This window comes from Heliangelus exortis, chromosome 21 (genome assembly GCF_036169615.1).
Source record: "Heliangelus exortis chromosome 21, bHelExo1.hap1, whole genome shotgun sequence".
Classification (NCBI taxonomy): Eukaryota; Metazoa; Chordata; class Aves; order Apodiformes; family Trochilidae; genus Heliangelus; species Heliangelus exortis.
The window spans coordinates 1,598,753-1,620,894 of record NC_092442.1 but is presented as its reverse complement, the minus strand read 5'-3'; the positions used below and the strand labels follow the sequence as shown (position 1 = coordinate 1,620,894).

Here is a 22,142-nt window from a genome sequence, read left to right as displayed (position 1 = left end):
CCCAGAGCATGTGTTAAAGCAAAGCAAAAAAAGATCTGATCCAAGCTCTCCTTGTGAACAGCAAGTGGGTTTTTTAACAAATGAATTGCTTGGACACATGGATGAGCTGAGGGTAACGTGACAGGTTGGTTTGTCTGGAGCAAACCTGGCACCCAAGGATTGCAGCGACGGTGCTGAGGATGGGGGAGAGGCTTAATAACAGCAATTAAACACATCCTGCATCATTTTCTCGGTATCACAGGGAAACAGAGCAGAGAGGGAGAAAAAAAAAATACCTGAAATTTGGGGGTTTAAGACATTTTCATTCCCATATTAAAAGGCAAGTGCATTTCTTGTCTGCTACCATCTACGAGGCATCAACTGAGCTACGTACCATTCAAGGCAGCGTAGGCTTTTTCCAAGGATGTTATCCGTCTAGGGGCTACAGAGTAAGTTAACAGAAGACAAAACAAAACAAAACAAAAAAAACAACAAAAAAAGAGAGAGAGAGAGAGAAAGAAAAGAGAGCCATGAGTGCTGCAGCTTGGTTTCTTGGTCACAAACAAAAGCAAAATCCAGGGTGACACCGTCCCTAGCAGCTTAACGTTCCTCTGGTGCCAAGGCCTCTTGGCACAGAGATGTTTTGGGGAGCTAAATAACTGCCCAGGGAGCTGGGCAGAGGGCTGGGCTCTCCACTGTGCCCCAAAGAACTGTTTTGGGGTGTGCTTGAGCCCATGAGCATCCCTCGAGCTGTGTCACACTCCTGAGTGGCTCAAGGTCCACGCGAGCCCAGGGACACGCGGCCGAATTGCAGCACTTAGGGCAGGGGCTGGAGCAGCAGCAGTTGTGCTGTGGGGCTGTGTTGGAGAAAAAAAAAAACATCTGAGGTTAAAGCAGATGAAAAGGGAACAGGGAAAGGGTGTCAGTTCTGCAACAACGGAGGAAAGCAGGAGAAAAAGGGATCCCTAAGGAGAGGCTGCTGCTCGCCACCGACTCCAAAGCGATGAGCAGTATCAAAAAGAAATTAATTTCCTGGGGAAGAGCAGCAGTGAGGGGTGAGGGCCAGGATTTGCATGATGAGCAAAGGGAGGAAGGAAGCAGCTTGTCACACTAAGGCCAGCAGCCATGGTGTGGGGTGGGGGGGACACCGTGGCACTGTCACAGCACCAGGGAGGCTCTCGCTGCCGAATCCCAGCACAGAGGCACTGACAAAGCAGAAGGGATGGGGAGAGAGCAGGGGTGTGGATCCAAACCTGCTGAGCAGACACCACCAACCTCAACAGATTTCAATTTCCAACTCAGTGGCACCGAAGAAACAGAAAAACTTCAAGTGGCTGGGTGACAGACACCCTGCCTGGGTGACACCCTGAGGGCAGCAAAGTGTTCAGGCAAAGATGGGGCAGAGATGCAGATGGATCATGCCAAGGCAAGAGTGCAAGGCAAGGTCCTGGAATAATTCCTGGGAAGCAGGAACATGGGCAGGAAGACAGGCAGGCAGCAAGGAAGAGGAGCCCCCAGCAGCATCTGTCCAACAGGGATCAGAAATGGTCCTGGAAGGGCAGCACAGCATTTCATTTGGTGGGATACAACTCAAAGGCATTGTCAGTGTTTCAGGAGAAGATTTCAAGGTGCTGTTATGAAATCCAGCTGATTAAGAAAGATAATTAAAATTTCTTGTCCTGGTAACCCACATGTGCTGCTCAGCCTTCACCAGGGGAAGCATCCCACCAGGCTCAAGGCAGCACATCCTGAAGTGCCTGAGCACAGCCAGGATGCAGCAGCACCCATCTTGATGAGCACTCTGAAAAAAAAGCAGGTTTTGGGGGCTCTAAGGAACGCAGCAGGAAAAGAGCAGCAGGGAGCAGGAGGAAGGAAAGAGCAAAGCAAACACAAGGGCTGGGGTGAGCTCAGTGATGGTGCCTTCCCATTGGCATGAGGATGCCACACACACAGCTGAAAGGGAAAAGGGAACAAAAAACAGGCAAAGAAAAAGGTGATTGGTCTCAGGGAGGTGCTTAAAAATCAGGCTTTGAGGCTCCTCAGCTATGCATGCTACCTGCCTGATCTCCACCTTCAGACAAGAAACACTGACCAGCTGAACACTAAAATAAAAAATTCACCCCAGGTAACACCAGGGTGGATCAGAAGGAAAAAATAATTTGAAATAATTTGCTCGCTCCTGCAGGGATTAAACATCAGGGCTGGGGGGTGAAGGAAGAGGGAGCACGGACCTCAGAAAGCAACCTGGTGGTTGAGGAAGATGCCTCCACCCCCATTACCACCCCATCAAGCACCTAACTCTTTTTTTTTTTTTTTTTTTTTTTTTTTTTTTCTTTTCTTTTTTTCCTTTTTTTTTTTCCTTTTCTTTTTTTCGAAGAGTTGCCAACATAAGGCTCAGCTCATCAAAGTCTTGCAGAGGATTGTGCTTTTATGAGTAAAAAAAAAAAATCATAAAAAATATACTTAAAGGATGCCTGGATGTGTGTTTTTTTTTTAATTAAAGAACACTGCCTGCCCTACTTTATTAATTGGAGTATGGGAAATAATCTATCAGGGTGGTAGGGAGTTTGGGGAATAGGACAGCTGGAGCTGGTGTACATTTTCAATCAAAGCACATAAAAATTAACATACAGAAAGATTTTTGTGTGTGTGCTAGATTACTTATGCTTGATTTATTTTTTTCTTCCAAAAGCTCAAATTAAGACTGTTTTGTATCTCTGTGCCTCAGGAAAAGAAAAAAAAAAAAAAAGAAAGGATAAGTGCTGAGTTCATAGTGCTGGAGCTTCACCCCTGCACTCCCACTTCTGTTTTAATGCTGAGAGATGATTCTGCTTGGAAAAGGGTTTCTAAAAGTCTTATTGCAGAGCAGAGAGCAGAGGTTGGGAGCAAAGAAATTGGAAATCAAAAGGAAAATCTCTTGATGACAGAAGGGTTGGGTGAAAGCTCTTGGGGACTCCCAAGGGTGACTTCAGGGCCATCATCTCACCTCCAGAAGTGGCTGCAAATCCTCATTGCAGCAGGTGGCTGCAGCCACTGACCTTTTCTGGGCACTGGGCAGAACCACTGGCTTTATTTTCCCAAAATCCAAGCCTCATCCCCCCAAAAAACCCACCACCTCCTGCAAACAGCATCCCTGCAGGCACACACCCTCCAGCCAGCTCTGCACTGGCAGCATCCCCCCCCTGCAACCCATTAGGGGGGAGATACCATCAAGAGAGAGAGAAATTACAAATAAGCTTGAGGAAAAGCATGCTTGGTGCTCAGATTATGCTGAAACCCTTTTATCTGTTTCTGTCACACTTAAAAAATGGGTGTCCCCAAAAGAGAAAGATAAGGAGGCCATTCCTCTGCCATCCTGCAGTTATCTGGGATGCTCTTTGTAGTGCAGGAGGTGCACAGCTTGTTTAAAGCAAATTACATTTGGGGTAACTAGAATAAACCCAAAGTGATTTTTTATTATTAAAAAAAAAAAACCTGTGAAATTTCCATTTTGCCCTAAAATGTGTACTCTTCGTGTACCTTGAGGCCAAAAAGATCCACAAAGAACATAAACTCCCTGTATATGCAGCCACCTCCTGGGCTTTCCAGCTTTTAGACACCTTTGCAATGCCACCCTGCTTGGGAGTAACTATTGCTCTCATTTTAAAGCTCCTCTGCAAAATAAAAGTGATTTTAATTGATTTTCTTTTAATGCCAAGCACGCCCTTCTGCTGCTGCTCTTCATTTTACACGTCAGGACTTTACTACACAAGACTGAGGTAAAAAGAACACTCTTAAATTTAATTTTTCAATGATCTAGTTGGAAATCATTAATTTTGTTAAGGCAGGTGGAAAGCTACAAAAGCCAAGGCAGCAAATGTACCACTGTGTTGCCTCCATAAACTCGAGTGTCATGGGGTGGAGAACAGACAAGAGGTTAATCTCTGTCATCAGAGATTTTGGGGGGTAAAATAAAAATAGCTTTTTTCTCCAGGAGACATTCCAGGGTTAGTTTGACTGCTGGAAAATAATTCTAAATCCTGGAATTGTCTCTGAAGATTTAACAGATATATGACACAGCCTGTAACAAATTGAGATGTCAAGTAAGAAAACCCCCTCACCTGCAACTGCTTTTGTTTAAAACCTTGTGTTTTAAATAAGAAGGAAAGCCCTGAGCCTGGCAGGGATGCTACAACCTCCTCCTGAGCCTGCTCAGGTCCCATAATACCCAGAATAAAAGATGCCTTTGGGTTTGTGCTAGCACAGGCCAGCTCGTGGTGGGAGCGTTCAGCTGGAAAAGGAGGAAAAAAAAAATGTTGTGCATCAAAAAGAAAATCAATTTTCCTCTACATCTCTATCTATCAGGCTGCATTTCCAAGCCAGCTGGCAGGGTGAAGCATTTGCCTTCTGATGTGCTCCTTTGTTAATGGTGTCATTTGTGTCAGATCAGTGTCTCTTAACGTAATTACAGCGATTAGGGTGGAGGAAGGGGAAGACAAGATGCGGCTGGAGCAGCGGATGCATCCTTGCCTCACTCCAGCATTACAGACACCTAATCCCATGGAAAACCAAAGGTCTGCAAAACTTGCACTTCACCAAAGGCTGGGTTGAAGCTCAGCTGCTGTGAGCTGGCACCTGGCTGCTTAGAACAGAGATGGGAACTCTAAGGCCGAGGTCCACAGAGGTCTCAGATCTCCCCGTGGACTCGGCGGGGCCACACGTGGGGTTGCAGAGGGTTGGCACTTGGACCATGGCCTGAAGACTGAATTTCTGAGACCTCTTGCCTTTTGCTAGAGCCCTCTTGGGTGTCTAACATCTTTTTTGCTGGTCCCAATAAGGGCAAACAAATGTTTTCCTCTCTGTCATATTTGTTTTCCCTAAATTGTGCCAGCCCCGTGGAAGCTGGCCCAGGAAACAGGAAGCCATCAATCAAATGACAGCATTTCTTGTGCCCATCTGTGCTTTTCCAGCAGTTGTAATTACAACCATTTAAAACCCAGACAGGTTTTTACCTAAGAGCAGCTCTTTTCTGGGCAGCCTAGAAGTGAGAGGCAGAGCTACCACAGTGATGTCCAGGGAAGAGCATGGCTCTGGGATGCTGGTTTCTGTGTCTGGGTTTGGAGCACAACCCAAGCACCTCATCCCTCTCTCTCCCACATTCTCCCTGGTTGTATCCACACCTTTTCACTGCTGTAGCCCCATGCAGATCCAAGTGTTTAATCACTCCCTTCCCATGACCCTCCCTCAGCCCTGAGCCCCCCAGCTCCCCGATTTTATTTTAAGAAAGCACTCAAGGAAGTGAGGGCTTTCTTAAGTACAGAATGCAGATCCCTGCCCAAGATTAGCTCTTGAACAACACCAAAAAACCCCATCAAAGCAACAGCAAGCAGCACTGGGGGTGATGTTAAGGCCAGGTCTCAGTCAGGGGAGCCTCAGTTAATGCACCAAACAACAAAACCCAAGTGGGAAGCCCAGGAAAGGGAGGTCAGGGGCAAACTTCCTCCAGCTGATAAAATTACTGTGCACCATCCACAGCTTACAGCTCCCTGACCAGCACCCAACATTTGGTCCATGCATTGCTTAGGCAAAAAGGCATCATCTCTTACCAGGTTTGGGGATGAGTCCTTGAAAAGGCCTGTAAAAAATAAGGGGAAAAAAAGGAGATTTAAAATTAAGTACCATTGGGAAGCTGACATGCCTGGCCTGAGCCTGCTCCTGTGGCCCAGGGAGGGTTAGGGACCAGCCTGTCCCTCACATGCTGTGCCACAACTTGTGCAGGAGCTCATGGGGATGGGGTCTCTGCAGTCCCCAGGGACACACTCCCTGCTCAGGGCACCATGGGCTGTGTTGGAAGGAAGACAAGGAGCATCCTCCAAGGAGAAGGGGATGGAATCACTCCTGAAACTTGATTTTTCCCTGTCTCGCCCTACTGCTGCCTTTCCCCTCCCCACCTGCATCCATCCCCTTTGGCTGAAAAACCCAAGGGGCTCCCTGGTGCCAGGCCCCTCTCTGAGCACTGTGGGAGCTCCAACACTGCCCTTGCACCAGCAATGAACCCAGCAATGTTTTTCCTGTCTCAAGTCTCCTAGAAAAGGGGCTGAGATTTCTCTGCCCACACAACCACCACACTGAATGCCACATTTTCTCCTGCTGGTGCCTTCCCCACCATCTCCTTGGCCAGCAGACAGGAGGGTAGAGCAGGAGTCTCTATTTTTTGGTCTCCTCCTTTCTGTCTCATTGTTACCTGCTGACTTCATCGTCGACTTGGGGGATGGAGGCACATCCAGTACTTACAGCCCTGCCCTGATGAAGGGTCCCTCCTTCCCCTGGGACACCTCTCACCACGTACCTGGTCACGGTGAACTTGATTTTATCAGCCACAGCCAATATCCTCTCCAGGTTCTGGGAGCCAAAGGTACAAGGCTTCCTGAAAGGGATGCCAGGGGGCAGCCCCTCTATGATCACCGACCCTGGGTTGCTCTTGATCCGTTTGTATGGCACTTGCACGGGGTATTTAATCCCCAAAGCCTCACCTGGGAGAGAAGCAGGTGGTAAGCACAGGAGATACCATTTCTGGCCCACCAAAGCATTGTCTGGGGGTGAGCAGGCACCTCAAGGCAGCACAGTTGAGCACCAACATTTTCAGACCATCTCCATGCTGGGATTTTAGGGGTTCCCAAGGCAGCTGCAAACAGGCAGCAGAAGTGGTGGGGCTGAGGAGAGGCACCACCCTGTGCTGTGCAGGAGCAGGGATGGAAAGCTGCTCTTTGCTTCAGGACATCACAGAGTCACAGAATGTTAGGGGTTGGAAGGGAGCTCTGGAGATCATCTAGGCCACCCCCCCTGCCAGAGCAGGGTCACCCAGAGAAGGATGGCATCCAGAAGGGTTTTCAGTGTCCCCAGAGACAAGGACTGGCTGTTCCAGTGCTCTGCCACCCTCAAAGCAAAGAAGTTCCTCCTCATGTTTAGATGGAGCTTCCTATGGTCAAGTCTGTGCCTGTTACCTCTTGTCCTGTCACTGAGCCCCATCCTCCTGACACACACCCCTTAAATACTGATAAATAAGCTTTGATAAGATCCCCCCCCTCAGTCTTCTCTTTTCCAGACTAAAAAGACCCAAGTCCCTCAATCATTTGAGTTAACTCCATGGCCATGTTTCCCCTCCAAGGCCTGGCTGCAGGACTGAGGCTACACATTCCCTTGCTCTTGTAGCCACCTGGGAACCTGCACAAGTCTTACACCCACCCAGAAAACAGGGATTAACTGCATTTCCCTGCCTTGCTTGATAAAAACCAGATGCTGAGGCAGACAGGCTGTGGGACAGCCCTGCAGATCCTTAGAAGGTGCCCTGGGGACAGAAGGAGCAGCATCCCTCTCATCCCACTACATCCCTCTTCATTCCCTTCCCAGCCTCCCTCTACCCCCTGCCCTCCAACTGCTCCACAACTCTCTGCTAATGAATTTTCCATTGGTGTTCTTCATGGAGAGGGGAGGTAAAAAACCAACAAATCATGGCCAGGGAGGGCTGGCAGCAGGAAGGGCTGCAGCATGGTCCCCACCACAGCCTCCCCTGTGCTGCACAGGAGATTCCTTTGCAGCAAGAAGCACATATTCCCAGATAAAATTCTTCTCTTGGTGGCCCCACAAGGTACCAGCTGCACTGGGTGGGAAAGGGGAGGTGAGAGAAAGCACCTGGCAAGGAGGAATTGAGAGGAGAAGGAAGGGATAGGGAGTGCAAAATTTGGGAGGGGATAAAGGGGGATTTAGAATCAACTCCCACCCTGGTTTCTCACCATATTTCTTATTGAAGAGATCCTGGACTTGTTCCCGCAGCGTGTTAGCAATGTCTATCCTGGAAAGCCTGGCATCATAATTCTCTGTAAAATAAAGAAACAATTATGGACTTCTGCTGGCAAATTAAAAGGCACTCTGTGACTTTTAAGTAATGCCATTTTCTAATTATAGGAAAGTCCTTATCTTGCAATTAGCTAATCTCTGGAGTGGGCCATTCAAAGTCCTTAAAAAATAATCTAAACAGAAATATGTTTTTTTTTTTTTCCTTCCCCTGCCTGTTTGCTAAGAATAAAAGCTGCATGAAATCGAAGATTCAGTTGCGATAATTACCAACATTAAAATAAAACACACTCCAAAGCCTCTCTGAAAAGCCAAAGCCTTTGAAAAGCCTCCATCCCTCTCTGCAAACCTTCACAGCCCCCTGTGGCCCAAGGGAAGGGGTGCTTGAGTAGGGCAGCACTTGTTCTTGAGCCCAGGAGCTTCTCACCATCCCTCCTTCCTCCAGTGGAGACTCTGTGCTGGACAGGAGAGGTGCTTGAGTGGGAAAAGTCCCAGAAAAGGCAAAATCTGAGGCTTGGAAGACTTAATTATGTATCTCACAAGGTCAGACAGTGAGATAAGCAAAGCTGGTTAATTAGGGCACCATCCAGAGCAGTTTGAGTCTCTTCTTTGGACCTGTGGGACTGCCTGCCCTGGCTGTGTGTGTTGTCTTCTGGTTTTCTGTCCTTCCCACCCTCCCTCCTCCCACCCATCCTTGCCTTGCTCCTCTGACAACCCCCCAAGCCCTGATGCCCACATCTGTTTGGCTCTTCCCACATCTGTTTGCTCTACATCATCCCTATTGCTATCAGCAAGACAAGAGGCCATGGGCTTAGGCTCTGCCAGGGGAGGTTCAGGTTAGATATTAGGAAGAAATTCTTTCCAGAGAGGGTGATCAGCCATTGGAATGGGCTGCCCAGGGAAGGGGTGGATTCTCCATCCCTGGAGATATTTCAAAAGAGCCTGGATGTGGCACTCAGTGCCATGGGCTGGGAACCACGGGGGGAGTGGAGCAAGGGTTGGACTTGGTGAGCTCTGAGGTCCCTTCCAACCTGGACTATTCTATGATTATAAATCAGATTCTAGAGATTCTATGATGCCCACAACAGGCCAGGGGCTCTGCCTAAACCCTCCTGAGATACCTCCAAGCCCTCACCTTGGAAGCCCTGTCTCTTGATGGAGTCCTCCAGCAGCGCCTCGCTCGAGTCCCTCTCGCCGGCAGCTGGGACAGGGGACACAGAGGAATTAGGATTCACGGTGCCACCCAGGGGAGACACACAGGAGGGAGGTGCCAAAAAACAAGGCGGGGAGGGAAGGCAAGAGACGAGCTGTAGGAAAATGCTCTCACTCCTCTCCTACCTAGTCCTCAAGGGCCCGGCTGCCGGGCGTCTCGCAGCCCTACCTTTGGCTGCCGGGCTGTCCGACACCGGCTCCTTCATGCCCTCTGCCAGCAGCTCCGGCCTGGAGAACAGGGAGAAGCAGAGGGCACCCAAGTGAGGATCCCAACCAGGGACACCCCACTGCTCCAGCACCCCCTGGACAAGGCTCCTGACAGCCACACCTCACGCCTGGCTAAAGCGGTTTCAAAGCTCCTGCAAGGAAGCGGGGGAGCTGCGGGAAGAATTTTGGGGCTGCCAGATCCTTCTGGGGTGAGAGCTCCCAGCTTGGGGTTAAGCTGGTGATGGCTGAGCAGCCACACACCTCGAGGGGACACAGCTCTCGGGGCTGGATGAAGCCATGCACGGCTCCTTTCAACATACAGAGAGCCCCAGAAATTGCCACTTGGGTATCTACCACCAGTGAGGTGGTAGAAGGGCCTGCTAAAAGCCATGCTGAAGCTGAGCTACAGAAAAACAGGTCTGGGGTGGGACAGAAGACAACCCAAAGTGTGGGTGGGCTGGCTTGGGAGCTGCTGGTCTGATGCCACAAAATCTCCATGCTCCCAATGTTTGTTTTGTGCTTCAGCCACCTGCTGCCTTGATTGTGTCAGCTCTCTCCTCTGCAGGGGGGAGCCAAGTCAGCATTTGGGTGAGAAACCCCCCAAAATACCTACAGCTATTTTAAATCCATCTCAGCTGGATCCATTCCCTCCTTCAGAGCAATGCTGTTGTGTTACATTGGTGGTGGCATCTCACACCCCCCTGTGACAACCTCTGCTCCCCAGCACAAGGACAGCATCTTCCCTGATGCCCACAGCATCCCACGTGCACATCTGGGGCTCAGCTGGAGATGCTTCCCATAGGAAACTCCCCTGGGGCTCCCAGCTCCTCTCCTTGCCCCCCACCCAAGCACCCTGAAGGTTAAGGGCTCCTTCCCCCACCCTTGGGTACTCCCTACTGCTGTGACAAAACCTTTGCAAAAAGCAGGTTAAAACCCCAAAAGATGTCAAGGGAGAGATGACAGCAGCACCACTGCCTCTCAGGGATGGCTCCAACCCAGCAACAACCCCTGGCTGCTTCTAATCAAGCAAATTTATTGAAGGTGACCAAGTGATGGATGTTCCCCAGGACACTGCCCAGAAGCAGGAACATCCTTCCCCACGGGACACCCACTCCCCCTGCCTTACCTTTTAATGACAAACTGGATGTTGTTGCTTGCTTGCAAGATCTTCTTCAGCTTTGCAATCCCAAAGCAGTTGGGACGCCTCAGCAGGATGCCCTCTGGCAGACCCACAACAAACAGGTCCTCGGGGTACATCAGGAACTTGGAGTAGGGAACTTTGACCGGCTCTGATATTCCTATGGCTTTGGCTGTGTGGGGACCAAATCTCTTTAGCTTGCTGGACCCCCATGTTGGGTCAAAGCAGGAGCAACATGATATGTCAGGGGGGGCTGGGTTAAAGAACCTTTCTGAAAAGGGGGAGCAGGGCATGCTGAGTGCCAGCCCCAGCACCAGGGTCCTATCGGTCCTTCCTGGGCCAAGCCACAACCCCCTCAGGTGGAAAACCCTCCCTGATGTTTCAAACAAGTGATGGTGGGAACCACTTTGGGCCTTCCCTCCATGGAAGGGAGGCCACAGCAGCAGTTCCTGGGCTGCAGCCAGCAAAAAGGCATTGAGGAAACCAAGGGGAAGAGCTGCAATAACAAAGCCCAGGGAGACTTCAGATGCATTTGTAAGCCCAGCAGACAGCAAATGAACAAATTAGATTGCACCTTTACTCAGCTGCTGGTTTGGAAGTGTTAGGTGACATTTCAGAGCAATTAGCAGCTCCCCACAGCAGAGGCCAGCACTCAGTGTGATGAACATGTGTTAATGACAATCTCACCGTATCTCGTGTTGAACAAAATCTCAACTTGTTTCCTCAAATGACTTAAAACGTCCCCTATACCATCTGCAAAAGAAAAAGAAAAGAAAAAGAGAGCAATGCTCTGAGAAACCAGCTGCCTTCAGGGCAAGCAGTGCAGGAGAGCAGCCCCTGGCCCCTGGCAGAGCCAGCTGGGGCTCTTCCCCCCTTCCAGATGGGTGCCAGTCCCCCAGCTGCTGCCTCCAAGCTCTTCCCTGAGCAAGGAAGGGCAGTGATGCACCTGCACAGAGCTGTGCTAGCAGCAAGGAGGAAAAAATGGGTGAAAAATAAATGAGGAGAGGAGAGGAGGGGAGAAGGAGAAAGAGAAGGAAGAAAGAAGGAGAGGGAGAGGGAGAGGGAGGAGGGGGAGGGAGAGGGAGGAGGGGGAGGGGGAGAGGGAGGGGGAGGGGAGGGGGGAGGAAGAGGGAGAGGGAGAGGGAGAGGGAGAGGGAGAGGGAGAGGGAGAGGGAGAGGGAGAGGGAGAGGGAGAGGGAGAGGGAGAGGGAGAGGAGAGAGGGAGAACAGAGGGAGAGGAGAGGACAGGACAGTGCCCTTCCATGCTGAGCTTTTTTGTGGCTGAGTGCTTTGCTAATAAAGGAGGAAGCCCAGGAAACTCAGCCCAAAATAGACCTGTGTTCATCCTTCCTTCCAAGAACTTGCAATGATCAGGTGATGCCTGGGATCCACTACACACCCACCTGATCCCTCCAGCTGCTTTTCCTCGTGTCGTGACTCCTCACTGGAGCTCTTCTCTGTCCCTGCAGGGAAGAGGAGGATCAGTGGTGGCCAGTGTCACCAAAACCAGACCAGACATGAGTAGGGGGTCTCAGGGTCCTCTGCAGTCCCCCAGTTGTTCCCTCCCCTCACTAAGTTCTGAGCACACATCCCCAGTGCAGGCCCAGGCAGGCAGCAGCATGCCAGGAGCAGAATAAACCCATCACCTCCCTGCCCACCCTTTGCCATGGGCTTCCCCGGGGGAAATCCCAGCCACAAGCCAGGCAGAGGAGCTGCAGAGAGGCTGGGCAGGAACAGGAGTGCTGGAAAAGCCACCAGTTTGTCTGTCTTGGTCAGACTGAGGCCGTGGCTCTGGAAGCAGCTCCTGACTCCATCACCTCAGCTCCTAAGTGGTGTTTACTCATTTCTGACACACACACAGCAACTCCCTGAGCCCCCGGCCCAGTCTCCTGGCTGCTTCACTTCTGGTACCTGCTGCTGTCTCCAGGATGTAATTCGACTCCTCCGAGGTCATGTGCGTGGGCACCGGGTCCTGCATCTCTTCGGAACCGGGCGATCGGTCTGCGGGCAGAAAAACCCCAGAGGCAGCTTGCACGTCAGTGAAGGGGGCACCATCCCCAAAACAAGGTTCAAAGGGTCCTGGCTCATCCCCAAAACAAGGTTCAAAGGGTCCTGCCTCACCAGAAAGGGCTGAGTGAAAGGCCCCCTTCTCCTGCCCACCAGGACCCTTCACCAGGAGCAGGAGGCATCTGCCCTCTCCCTCCCTGAGGTCACCCTGAGCTTGTCCCTGAAAGACCCCTCAGCCCAAGGGAAAGAAGCAAAAGTTTCTTCCTGACCTCCAGGGAAGACCAAGAGAGCTTGAAACAAGTTAATTCCAGCTAGACATTCAATTTCACATTAAAAAGTTAATGCTGCTCGACTTAGCTACTCCACTGTGAGAAAACTCTTCCTCTCAAGCTGCCTTCCTCCCCCAAATCACACCTCCTTGGGCTTCCCTTACAAAATCTGCATGCCTTCTCCATTTCAACCCATCTCCCCTAACGCTGGGCTTTCCAATGCCTTCAAAGAGTTCTCCAAATTTAGCTTTAAATACACCTTCAGCTAGTTTAAACACTTAAATCAGGTCACTTCTTAATCATCACCTCACAGGATAAATAATCCAAATTTCATCAATTCCTCCCTGTTGGTGAGCACCTTTTTTCTATTAACCCTCCTCCCTGCCCTCAGCTGTACTCCCTCTGATTGAGCTTGAGCTTCAAACAAGGTAAGAAAAGGGGGACTTTGGGCTTGAAGTGTGATCTACCCAGCACCAGAGAAGTGCTAACACCTCCACCTCCTCTTTGCACACACCATGGATTGGTTTTCCTCCCTTCCATAGTTGAAAATTAAAATGTCTGATCTACTCCTGTACCTTGTTCCTTCTCCTAACCACACATTATGTCCATTCTCTGGTAATCCTGGAGTGACTCCCCAGATATCACTGCATTCAGGGGAGTGCTGGGTGCAACTGAGATGGCACCAGCACGGCAGGGCCAGGTGTCACAGCTGTCCTCAGCATCACTGGCCCTTGGGCACCTTGGGAGTCCTCTTGCTGCCCTCATTCCAGTGAGAATATTCATTCATCTCTGTAAAGCACACTGAAAATGCAAAGTGCTAACTATCCACTCATTAAACCCTGGGATCATCCTACCATTTGCTGTGCCATCCAGGTTAGTGGAAAAAAAACCTCTTTAAGCTGCCTCTCAAGCACCCAACTGCTCATTTCCATCACCACTGACCTCCTCTGGGCAGAAACGTGGGGAAAGGCATCAGCATCACCAATTCCAACACGTCTGCAGCAAGTGCTTAACATTAAACTTCACCAACTTTTCACAACCAGGCTGCTTTTCTATATTAGGGACCTCATCAAAAGCACCTCATGCTCCTTGGGATCCTCCAAGCACGTGTGTGAAGGAAAGCAGCAAACCAGGCTCACTTCCTCCAGGGGAAAGGCAACACAGAAAAGTGATGAAGGAGAGAGAGAAACAAGAGCAAGCCCTAAAGTACATCCAGGAAACCCCCTGACTCCTGACATGACCCTTAAAATGACCTTCAGCAAAGAAAACACCAGAGCACAAGCACAGGGAGAACTTCAAAGCTGGGAGATACCCCACAAATTCCTCTTTTCAAAGCAACACACCAAGACCCCTCTGCAGAGGCTGCTGCACCCAGTACCCCAGCACCCACCTGGCACAGTGATCTGGATGATGTCCAGCTCATCAGGCTCAATTTTGATCTGCCTGATCCCACCCAGCTCTCCTGAGGTACCTACCAGGGAAAGGCAATGAAATGCAGTCACCAGCAGGAACCAGAGACACTGGAGCTGTGAGCAGGGAAATAGGACTGGCCCTGACTCCAGGAAATAGGACTGGCCCTGACTCCAGTGCCAGCTGAACACTGGGCAGCAATGGGGCTTTGGCCAAGTGGCATCAAGCCCATTGCATGGAGGTACCCAAAAAGCACCCATGGGCATGGCCTCTGCAAACAACTCAGCTGGCAGGACCTGCTGGTGTCCTCAGACTGGCTGCTGGCCCTAATTCCCTGCTTGTTTCTTGGCTTCCTCCACTTAAAACAAACTGGGTCATCAATAAGAGTTGGGGGGATGCAGGAGGAGTAATCTCCAATAGGCACTCCTGGAATTTTTAATGCTCTCATGCTTTTGGCCAAGTCCCTCTGCAGATCTGTGCTCTGGGAAGGATGAGCCCCACACCACAGCCAGCCAAACCCAGCAGGATCCAGCATGGGCAGGGAGTCTGTCCCCAAAGGATGCTGTGTGTGGTGCTCAGCCCAACTGCTCCTTATCATTCCCTCAGTTAGGATGGGATTGATTCCCTGAGGGGCTGTCACAGCTTGCAGGACAGGGGGGCTCAGGTGGAGTCTAGAGGTCCAAGTCCCTAAACCTGGGGAAAAAGTGTGTCCCCATTGTGAGTGCTCAGAGCACCCACACCACTGAGTTCCTGGTGACCCAATCACTGGGGCTTTTAGGGAGAGGGAAACTCCAAGATCAAAGATCCTCCCTTAGCATCCTTGTTATTTTATTTCTGCACTTTTGGGACCCACCCAGCTGGAGGGTCAGACCTTTCATCTCTACATCTACCAAAACAGGGATAAAATCCTGAGAGAACTGCCCTGTGGGGCAACCAGGGAACTGGTGCCACACATTCATGATACTTGGCAGGCAGCTTTCTCTAATGCCACCCCCCACTATCACTGCTTTGCAAGAGAAAATTAATTATTCCTCACCTGGTTCACAGCTTTCAGAAACACTACACTTCTCAGACCTGAAAGGGAAAAGCAGACATGAGAGGTGGTCATGGAGCAACCAAAGAGAGAGCTGGAAGCCCAGCAGTGTGTGTGGGACTGGTCCTGGCAGGAGGGAGAAACACAGCAATGCTGGGCAAGGAGGGGACCCTGGGGACATTGCACCTTGGCACAGCACCCCTGGCTGCAAGGGAAAGCCATGTTTAGGGTTCAATCCTGCTCCCAAACTCTTCTCCCCATCTCAGCCCTGCTGGATGTAACCCCAGCACAGAGCTCCTGGAAGCAAGAGGAGTTTAAAGCTGGAAACTTGGTCCATCCCTTTGAAGCAGAGAGCAGTGCATGAAGCATCATTACACTGTGGTTACTCATGGAGCTAAAGCAAATAGGGAGAAAGGAAAAAAGTCAATTGATTCAGTAAATATTTATTCTGCCCAAAGCTTTTTTCTCCCCTGAAAACTGGGCACTATCCCAAACTTGTGTCTACAGTTAACTTTGCTTGCTCAGGAATTTACCCAAGGTGTTCAGCATCCAAATGAGATAACTTTGCATTCTCAGGACACATTTGTTTTCTGTCACTCTCTTTCTTAAACAGGAACCACCACAGTGCTTTGGCAGTAAATGATCTGAAAGAATGGCACTGGAAAATGCACTCATCCATGATGCTGGCCCTTCAAGGGGAAGGAAAACCCTTTGGATCAAGCCACACAACCCTGTTGGCTCAGGGGGGATGTTCAAAAGCATTTCTCCCTCTCCTAAATCCACTCAGCAGCATCAGCAGAACAAACTACAGGCAACATGAAGGAAGCCAGGAGTGCTCTTGAAATGTTCTTCCTAAATGTGGTCCAGGTGAAAAGGATCTCTGGGCTAGGAAGTACTGTACATACCACCCTGAAGCCTTGGGAAGGGTTTTAAGCTCTGCCACTTCAGGTCCAAGTCAGTTTTTCCCCATGGAAATTTGGGAGGGGGTTTCTCCAGGGAGTGTGTTACCTCCACAGCATCTGGCATTGCCCTTTCTCTGGGACTGGACTCTGGCCCAGGTGGAGCAGAGGTCTGGAATTGCTCTGCTCCTACCAAGGAAAAGAGGCTCCTTGTTTTGCTGGAAGAACAAGGTGGAATTTGAACATCCATGTCTATTTTCCTGCAGACAGGTGTTAGCAGTGCACTGGGAGATGGGTGTTTGGGCAGGCTGCCCCTGCAGCAGGCAAAGCAAGGTCCTCACCGTGGGGATTCATGATTCCCTTTTTGTTCCCAGCAGTGCACAGGAACCCTGTGGCCCCATTCAGCCTGCAGTGTGAATCAGGATCAAAGCAGATCTGTACACAGCCAGGATAAATGTGAAAAGGAGCCCAGGATTATATTCAAGTTGCTCCAGGTTTACCCCAGGGGAAGGTGGTCAGCCCAAGTGGTGATGTCAAGGTGGTCCATGGCACAGCAGCACTGTGGGAAGAGGGATCTGAACCTGGCTGAGTAGGAACTCCCCTTAAAACTCCTATTTTTCCCCACAAGGCCTTCTAGAGAAGACCCTAAGGAGGGTTGCACTGTGCAGCCTCTACCTGGCCCACAGCAGGTGAGATGGGGATGGTGCAGCACTGGTGACAGCAGCATGGGGACCACAAGTCACTGGCCCTAACCCTAACCCTAAACCTTGGAGCTCTGCAGCACCAAACCTCAGCTCCCACAGACACCCAGTGGCTGGTTTTCTACCTCTTGTTTTGCAGAAACCAGCTCCAAATCCCTAATATCCCATCCTTCCACCTCCTTGTTCCCAGTCACACCAATTTAACTGCACAGTGGGATCTTCTGTTGTAAAAAAGTGTCCTAATTGCAAATGTTAATAAATGAAGGGGAAAACAAGAAGCCCCAGGCCAGATTTCAGCCCTGCAGCATCCTCATCAGTACTGAAGCATCACCATTTCCCCTGGGTTCAGCACACCATGGATGCTCTGCTGCTCCCTAAATCTAAGTTCCTCCAGACACAGAGTGATTCAGCAAGGTGCAGAGAGCAAGAAATGGCTGAAAAATGGTTTTGTGGCTAAGCCCTACCTGGGGATCTTGGAAATTTAAGTTTAATTCCTCCTCTGGCACAGGCTCCCCATAACACCAGTGAAGAACCTCAGCCTGGACCTAGCCCAGCACAGTTCCCACCACAGATATCTCCACCAAGGCTCTCAGCCAGAGGCCCTTCAGCATCAGGAGGAGACCCAGGCAGTCATGGTGGGGCTTAAATGGCCTTAAAACCATTTTAAAAGGTCAGCAAGGGCTGATGCAGCAGCACAGCACAGGGGGTGACACCTCCTCTTGGGTTTGGTAGCCCTGGGGGCCAGAGGGGTGGCTTCTGGCAGAAGTTATAAGTTATCTATGAGTCCATGATCTCATCTCCCCATCCTTGCAGAAGTTACTGACCCCACAGCCTGTGAGCACCAGTCCTACACACACATATTTACAGATACATCCTCCTATGGCCTGTTTGCCCTGCTTCTCCTACTGACAGTGATCTTAAAGGTAAATGTTGGGGTTAAATATTACCTTGCTTCTGACCAGCTGAAGCAAAATTGAAGGAAACTGGGGCTACACAGAGGAAAATACCTCCTGGATCCCCCAGCAGGGGTTGGAAAGCAGCACTATTCACTCCACAGGCCCTACCAGCATGTTCCAGTCCAGCCCAGCTTGTGGCATGGCTGTACCAGGAGCTGGTACTCTGATAAAAAGCCTCCTGCCCTGCTGAACTCTTCTAACCCCACCTTTATTAAAGCATCTCTTAATCTGCTACTAGTCCCCCTGTGAGCTTTCTAAACCAGTAACACTTAATTAGCAGGATGTGGGGTTATGGCTGAGGGTGAATCCTTAGACCATGCTTTAGCACCAGCAATCATTCCTGCAGATAATCCCAGCCTGCCTGGGCACAGCTCTGATTTATTCAGTTTTGCACAAAATCAATGATTCCAAACTTTACTATTCCAGCTTGCAAAAGGATGGGGGTGCTCATTCCTCTCCAGAGCTACCTGAAAGGATGTTGGCCTCTCCTCCCTGGTGACCAGTGATAGGGAAAGAGGAAACGGGGTTAAACTCCACCAGGGGAGGTTCACCAGGTTGGATATTAGAAAAAATTTTCTTCACAGAAAGAGTGGTAAAACACTGGAAGGGGCTGCCCAGGGAGGCACCATCCCTGGAGGTGTTCAAAAGATGGGAAGATGAGGTGCTACAGAGGCTGCTTTAGTGGCTGGGGGCTGCAGGGTGGACAGCAGGACATGATGTTCTTTTCCAACCTTGGTGATTCCATCACTGAGGCTTTTTAGGGAGCTGCCTTACAGCAGCACTGCAATAACCTGCTGAGCAGCTTAACAGCCCTCAGATCACTCTCTGAGGGGTGTCTTTCCAGGGTGACAAGGGAACAGGGGTGCCACTTACCTGCTGTTGGTCTGAGGGGTCCCCACCAGGTCCAGCACGGCCCCGCGGTGCGGCTCGGGGGAGATCTCCCCGGGGGGGCTGGAGGGCTCCAGCTTGGTTGGATCTTTGGTAAATTTGCTTCCTGGTGCCAGGTGCACAGGGCAGGTTTGGAAGGGAAAGGAAAACCAGAATTAGCCACCAGAGATGTCAACGATGCAGCTTTTCTACCTCCATTTGTTGCCCCCCCACCCCTACCCCTATACCTGGTCCCAGAGCTGGGTTTGGGGTGGGGGACAAGTTTTCCAAGAGCCACCTGCACCTGCCTGCAAAGAGCAGGGAGCAGATTTCACTGGGTTTCTGGGTTACAATAAAAGCAAGATGCTTGCTTAAACCTCTGTGAAACTAAATGTGTGCTGGAAAGCCTTGCCAGAGATGGAGCACCTCTGGAAAGACCAAGGGTGCTGAGAGGTTGGGAATGGGATCAGGAAATCCAGGCATGGCCAGGGCTGCAGGAGCAAGCCCCAAAGAGCCCTGTCCCATGGGAGGGGACAGGAGGTCAGCAAAGCCTAAAGCAGCAGTGCCAGGGGAGCCCTGTCCTGCAGCCCCAAACCCTGCACACAGCAGGAAAAACCTCAGCTGCAGCAACAGGGAAAGGGGACAAAAGCATCCTGTCCCCATGAAAAACCTCCTCTCTCCTTTCCCTGTTCCTCAGCAACCTGAAAGGAGTTGAAACAAAGCCTCAACGCTGACCCTGGAGATGAAAAGAGTGATTTGAAGGCAGGGTAGGAAATGAAAATAGGGGAGGGCAGTGAATTGCTGAAGGATTAGTGCTGGGGAAAGGAGGGAATGAAATTATCCCCCGAGGCTGCAGAAACCACCTAGGTGTCTTGTTAAATAGCTGCTGCCAAAGGTCTTTCACTGGTCTCACAGTGCCATCCCCACCCTTCCAAAACACATCCCATCAGTAGGAACATGAAGGCTTTTTCCTTTCAGCTCCAGCCTCCAAGGAAGGGCAGGGCCCTGGCAATGGGACCAGCAGCAATATAGAGCCTTAAAGACCCTATTTATCTACTGCCTGTCCAAAGGGCTCCTTTTAATTTGTGTTTTCTATGGACCAAATCTTGTTCTTGCAGCAGCAAATGCCTGCCTGGAGCCATTACCCAGGGGAGTAGCAAAAATAGGTTTCCTAGCAGTGGTGGGTATTTTAATTAAAGGGTGAGCAAAACTGTGCAGGGAAGCTTTGGGATACTTCACAGTCAGTAACTTAAAATACAGCTCCACTCAGAAAATAGCCTCTTTGCAAAAATGGCATCTCCTGACTCAGCAGATGCTGCTTTTTTTTTTTTTTTTTTTTTTTGCAGAGTCAGATGTGCTGATGCCAATTACAAAAAGCCAGGTTTAATGTGTTTTGCTCCTGGCAGCCCTGCAGGGACCAGACAGGGGAGGGGGAACTGCTACCCAACCCCTGTCCTGCTGGGTTTGCTTCCTCATCTCCTAATTTCCACTTGCACCTTCCTGCCATGTCACCCTCAAGTTTGTTTCCAGCCCCAGCTCTCAGGTTGATGTACAGACATCCACAATGCCTCTCCCCAGATACCATGGATTTTCAAGGAAAATCCAAGCATCCAAGCTCAGTGCTCCATCCCTTGGGAGTAGGTTAGAGCTTAAAAAACTCCTTTTAAACTCCTTTTTTTTTTTTTTTTTTTTTTTGAGAAAATAAGTCACTAAAGGGTCTGGAGACAAAGAAACCTCCCCATGGAGGTAGGAAACCCTCCAGGCTCTGCTGGAGGGGCCACCCTTTGGGTGGCTCTGGCATCATCATCCCCAGGGAGCACCCTTGGGGCTGGGGACCCAGGGGTTAACTTGGCTGATGGAGATACCTGAGGAGAAGGTGTCTGGAAAGCTGCCAGGGTGCAGGGTTAGAGGAAGAAAGAAAAAAAACCAAAAACAACCAACACCCCCAAACACGTTTTTACTTGTGAGCCAAGCCCTGGCAACCTGGGAGCAGGGCTGGGAGGTGACAAATTTGGGTGCAGTGCTGAACTTCAGGCAGGTATCAGGGCAGTGGGATTGGGGCAGCTGGAGTGAGGGGGTTGGGTTGGACAGCAGCAGCACCTGCCCCCCTTTTATTTGCCAAAAGTGCTTCTGCAGCTTAGACCAAAAGGAGTAAAAACACAGGGCAAAGCAAGCCAAAGAAACCCTCTCCCCAGGGTTTTCTCACTGTAAAAAATGGTTTTTTTGTTGCTTTTCTTCTAAAAACAGTCAGTGGCTGGATGATGCTAGAACTTCCCAGTCAAAAAAAAAAAAACCCAAACAAATAGACACCAACCAAAAGAGAATAATTTACCAGTGAGGAACCCAGCAGTGACTTTTCTTCCTCCTGAAAGCACAGAAATGTGTTGTGTGCTGCCTGTAGCTGCAGCTCAGCCTGGCTCAGGGAGTCAGCCCAGCCTCATGCACCAGGGAACTCGAGTTTAAACCTTAAAAATACTGTTTAGGGGGCACAGATTGCCCTGGCAATCTCAGCATGCCCAGGTGTAGGGCACAGACTGAGCATTACTACATGTGTCCTGCAGTTCTGCTGCTTACAGGGGACATTATCTCAGCTCTGCATAACCTTTCAGTTTTCTGGGCAATAAATCAAAGGATGTGAAGAACTTACCTGTGAAAATCCTCTCGTCGAACATCCTAGGAGGAAAAGAAAAGAAGGGGATTAGAAAGAGGTGCTTCTAATGACTGAATTTTAGGTTTTGTTAATGAATAGCATTAAACCAAATCAAAATAGTAATTTTATTCGTTCACTATAAAAAGGCAATGAATTTTTCAGCTAAAAAAAAAAAAGAAAAGCCTTTTATAGCTTGTTGTGCAATCAAGCAATCTTACAGCATACGCTTTTTAACTAAAGCACCTTTAAATCTGCTTATAAGTCATTCCCTTAATGAAATTAACTTATTAAATGAGGCTTCTATAGGCTGGCTTTCCCAAAAGAGACAGTGGGACTGAAGTAGCTGTTGCTGGACCTTCACTTCATGACACAGATCATTGACCAGAGGTCACCTGTCTCCTGAATATTGTATTTTGGTGCCACCCACACCTTTAATCATGGAACCAAAGTATGTTCAGGGGCACACCCCGAGGCCTGATCCAGCTCAGTGCAGCCCAGGACAAAGCAGTTCCTCCACCAGCTGACACCTGGCAAGTTAATTCCTTTTAGGATGCCTGAGTCCTGTTGATGCTAGGAATTTTAGTCCCCTTGGGAGCCTTAGCCAGGGTTTTTCTGCACTGGAGTTTCACACCTCTAGCAGGGCAGCAACCTCGACTCCAGGCAGGCAGGGACTGAATAAATAAATATATTATAAAGCAGATTTTCCTGATGGAGAAGCAAAGAGGGGTTGCATGGAGCAGATATAATCAGAAAAGCTTTTACTCCTCCTACTCCAGCACCCATGCAGACACAAAAACACCACACCTTGCCCACAGGTGATACATCCTCATCACTGTATATATAGAATGTCCATAAGTAATCACCACAAAACCAGGTGGAGGGGAATCCCCATGTGGTGTGAATTTGGCTGTTCCTCCTCTCTCCCAGCTGCACCACTCCCATCTGCCAAATGCCACTGGGGAAAGTTGTGCTGCAATCAGG

The 22,142-nt window shown here is 50.0% G+C and overlaps 1 protein-coding gene across 4 annotated transcripts in view; it reads right to left on the bottom strand.

The window, feature by feature from the left end:
* GTF2IRD1 (GTF2I repeat domain containing 1) overlaps nt 1-22,142 on the bottom strand; it is a 66,042-nt gene that overhangs the window by 7,974 nt on the left and 35,926 nt on the right. For 3 of the 4 annotated variants that reach the window (XM_071765232.1, XM_071765231.1, XM_071765234.1), the window contains exons 10-23: nt 21,159-21,184; nt 18,518-18,638; nt 15,092-15,129; nt 14,036-14,116; nt 12,281-12,370; nt 11,773-11,832; nt 11,057-11,122; nt 10,358-10,541; nt 9,194-9,252; nt 8,948-9,013; nt 7,752-7,835; nt 6,308-6,491; nt 5,565-5,593; nt 374-421 (exon numbers count right to left, since the gene is read on the bottom strand). In XM_071765232.1, coding sequence (XP_071621333.1) covers nt 374-421; nt 5,565-5,593; nt 6,308-6,491; nt 7,752-7,835; nt 8,948-9,013; nt 9,194-9,252; nt 10,358-10,541; nt 11,057-11,122; nt 11,773-11,832; nt 12,281-12,370; nt 14,036-14,116; nt 15,092-15,129; nt 18,518-18,638; nt 21,159-21,184 — 1,136 coding nt within the window. The remainder of the gene's footprint in view (nt 1-373; nt 422-5,564; nt 5,594-6,307; nt 6,492-7,751; nt 7,836-8,947; nt 9,014-9,193; nt 9,253-10,357; nt 10,542-11,056; nt 11,123-11,772; nt 11,833-12,280; nt 12,371-14,035; nt 14,117-15,091; nt 15,130-18,517; nt 18,639-21,158; nt 21,185-22,142) is intronic. The other variant, XM_071765233.1, reaches the window with a different exon arrangement.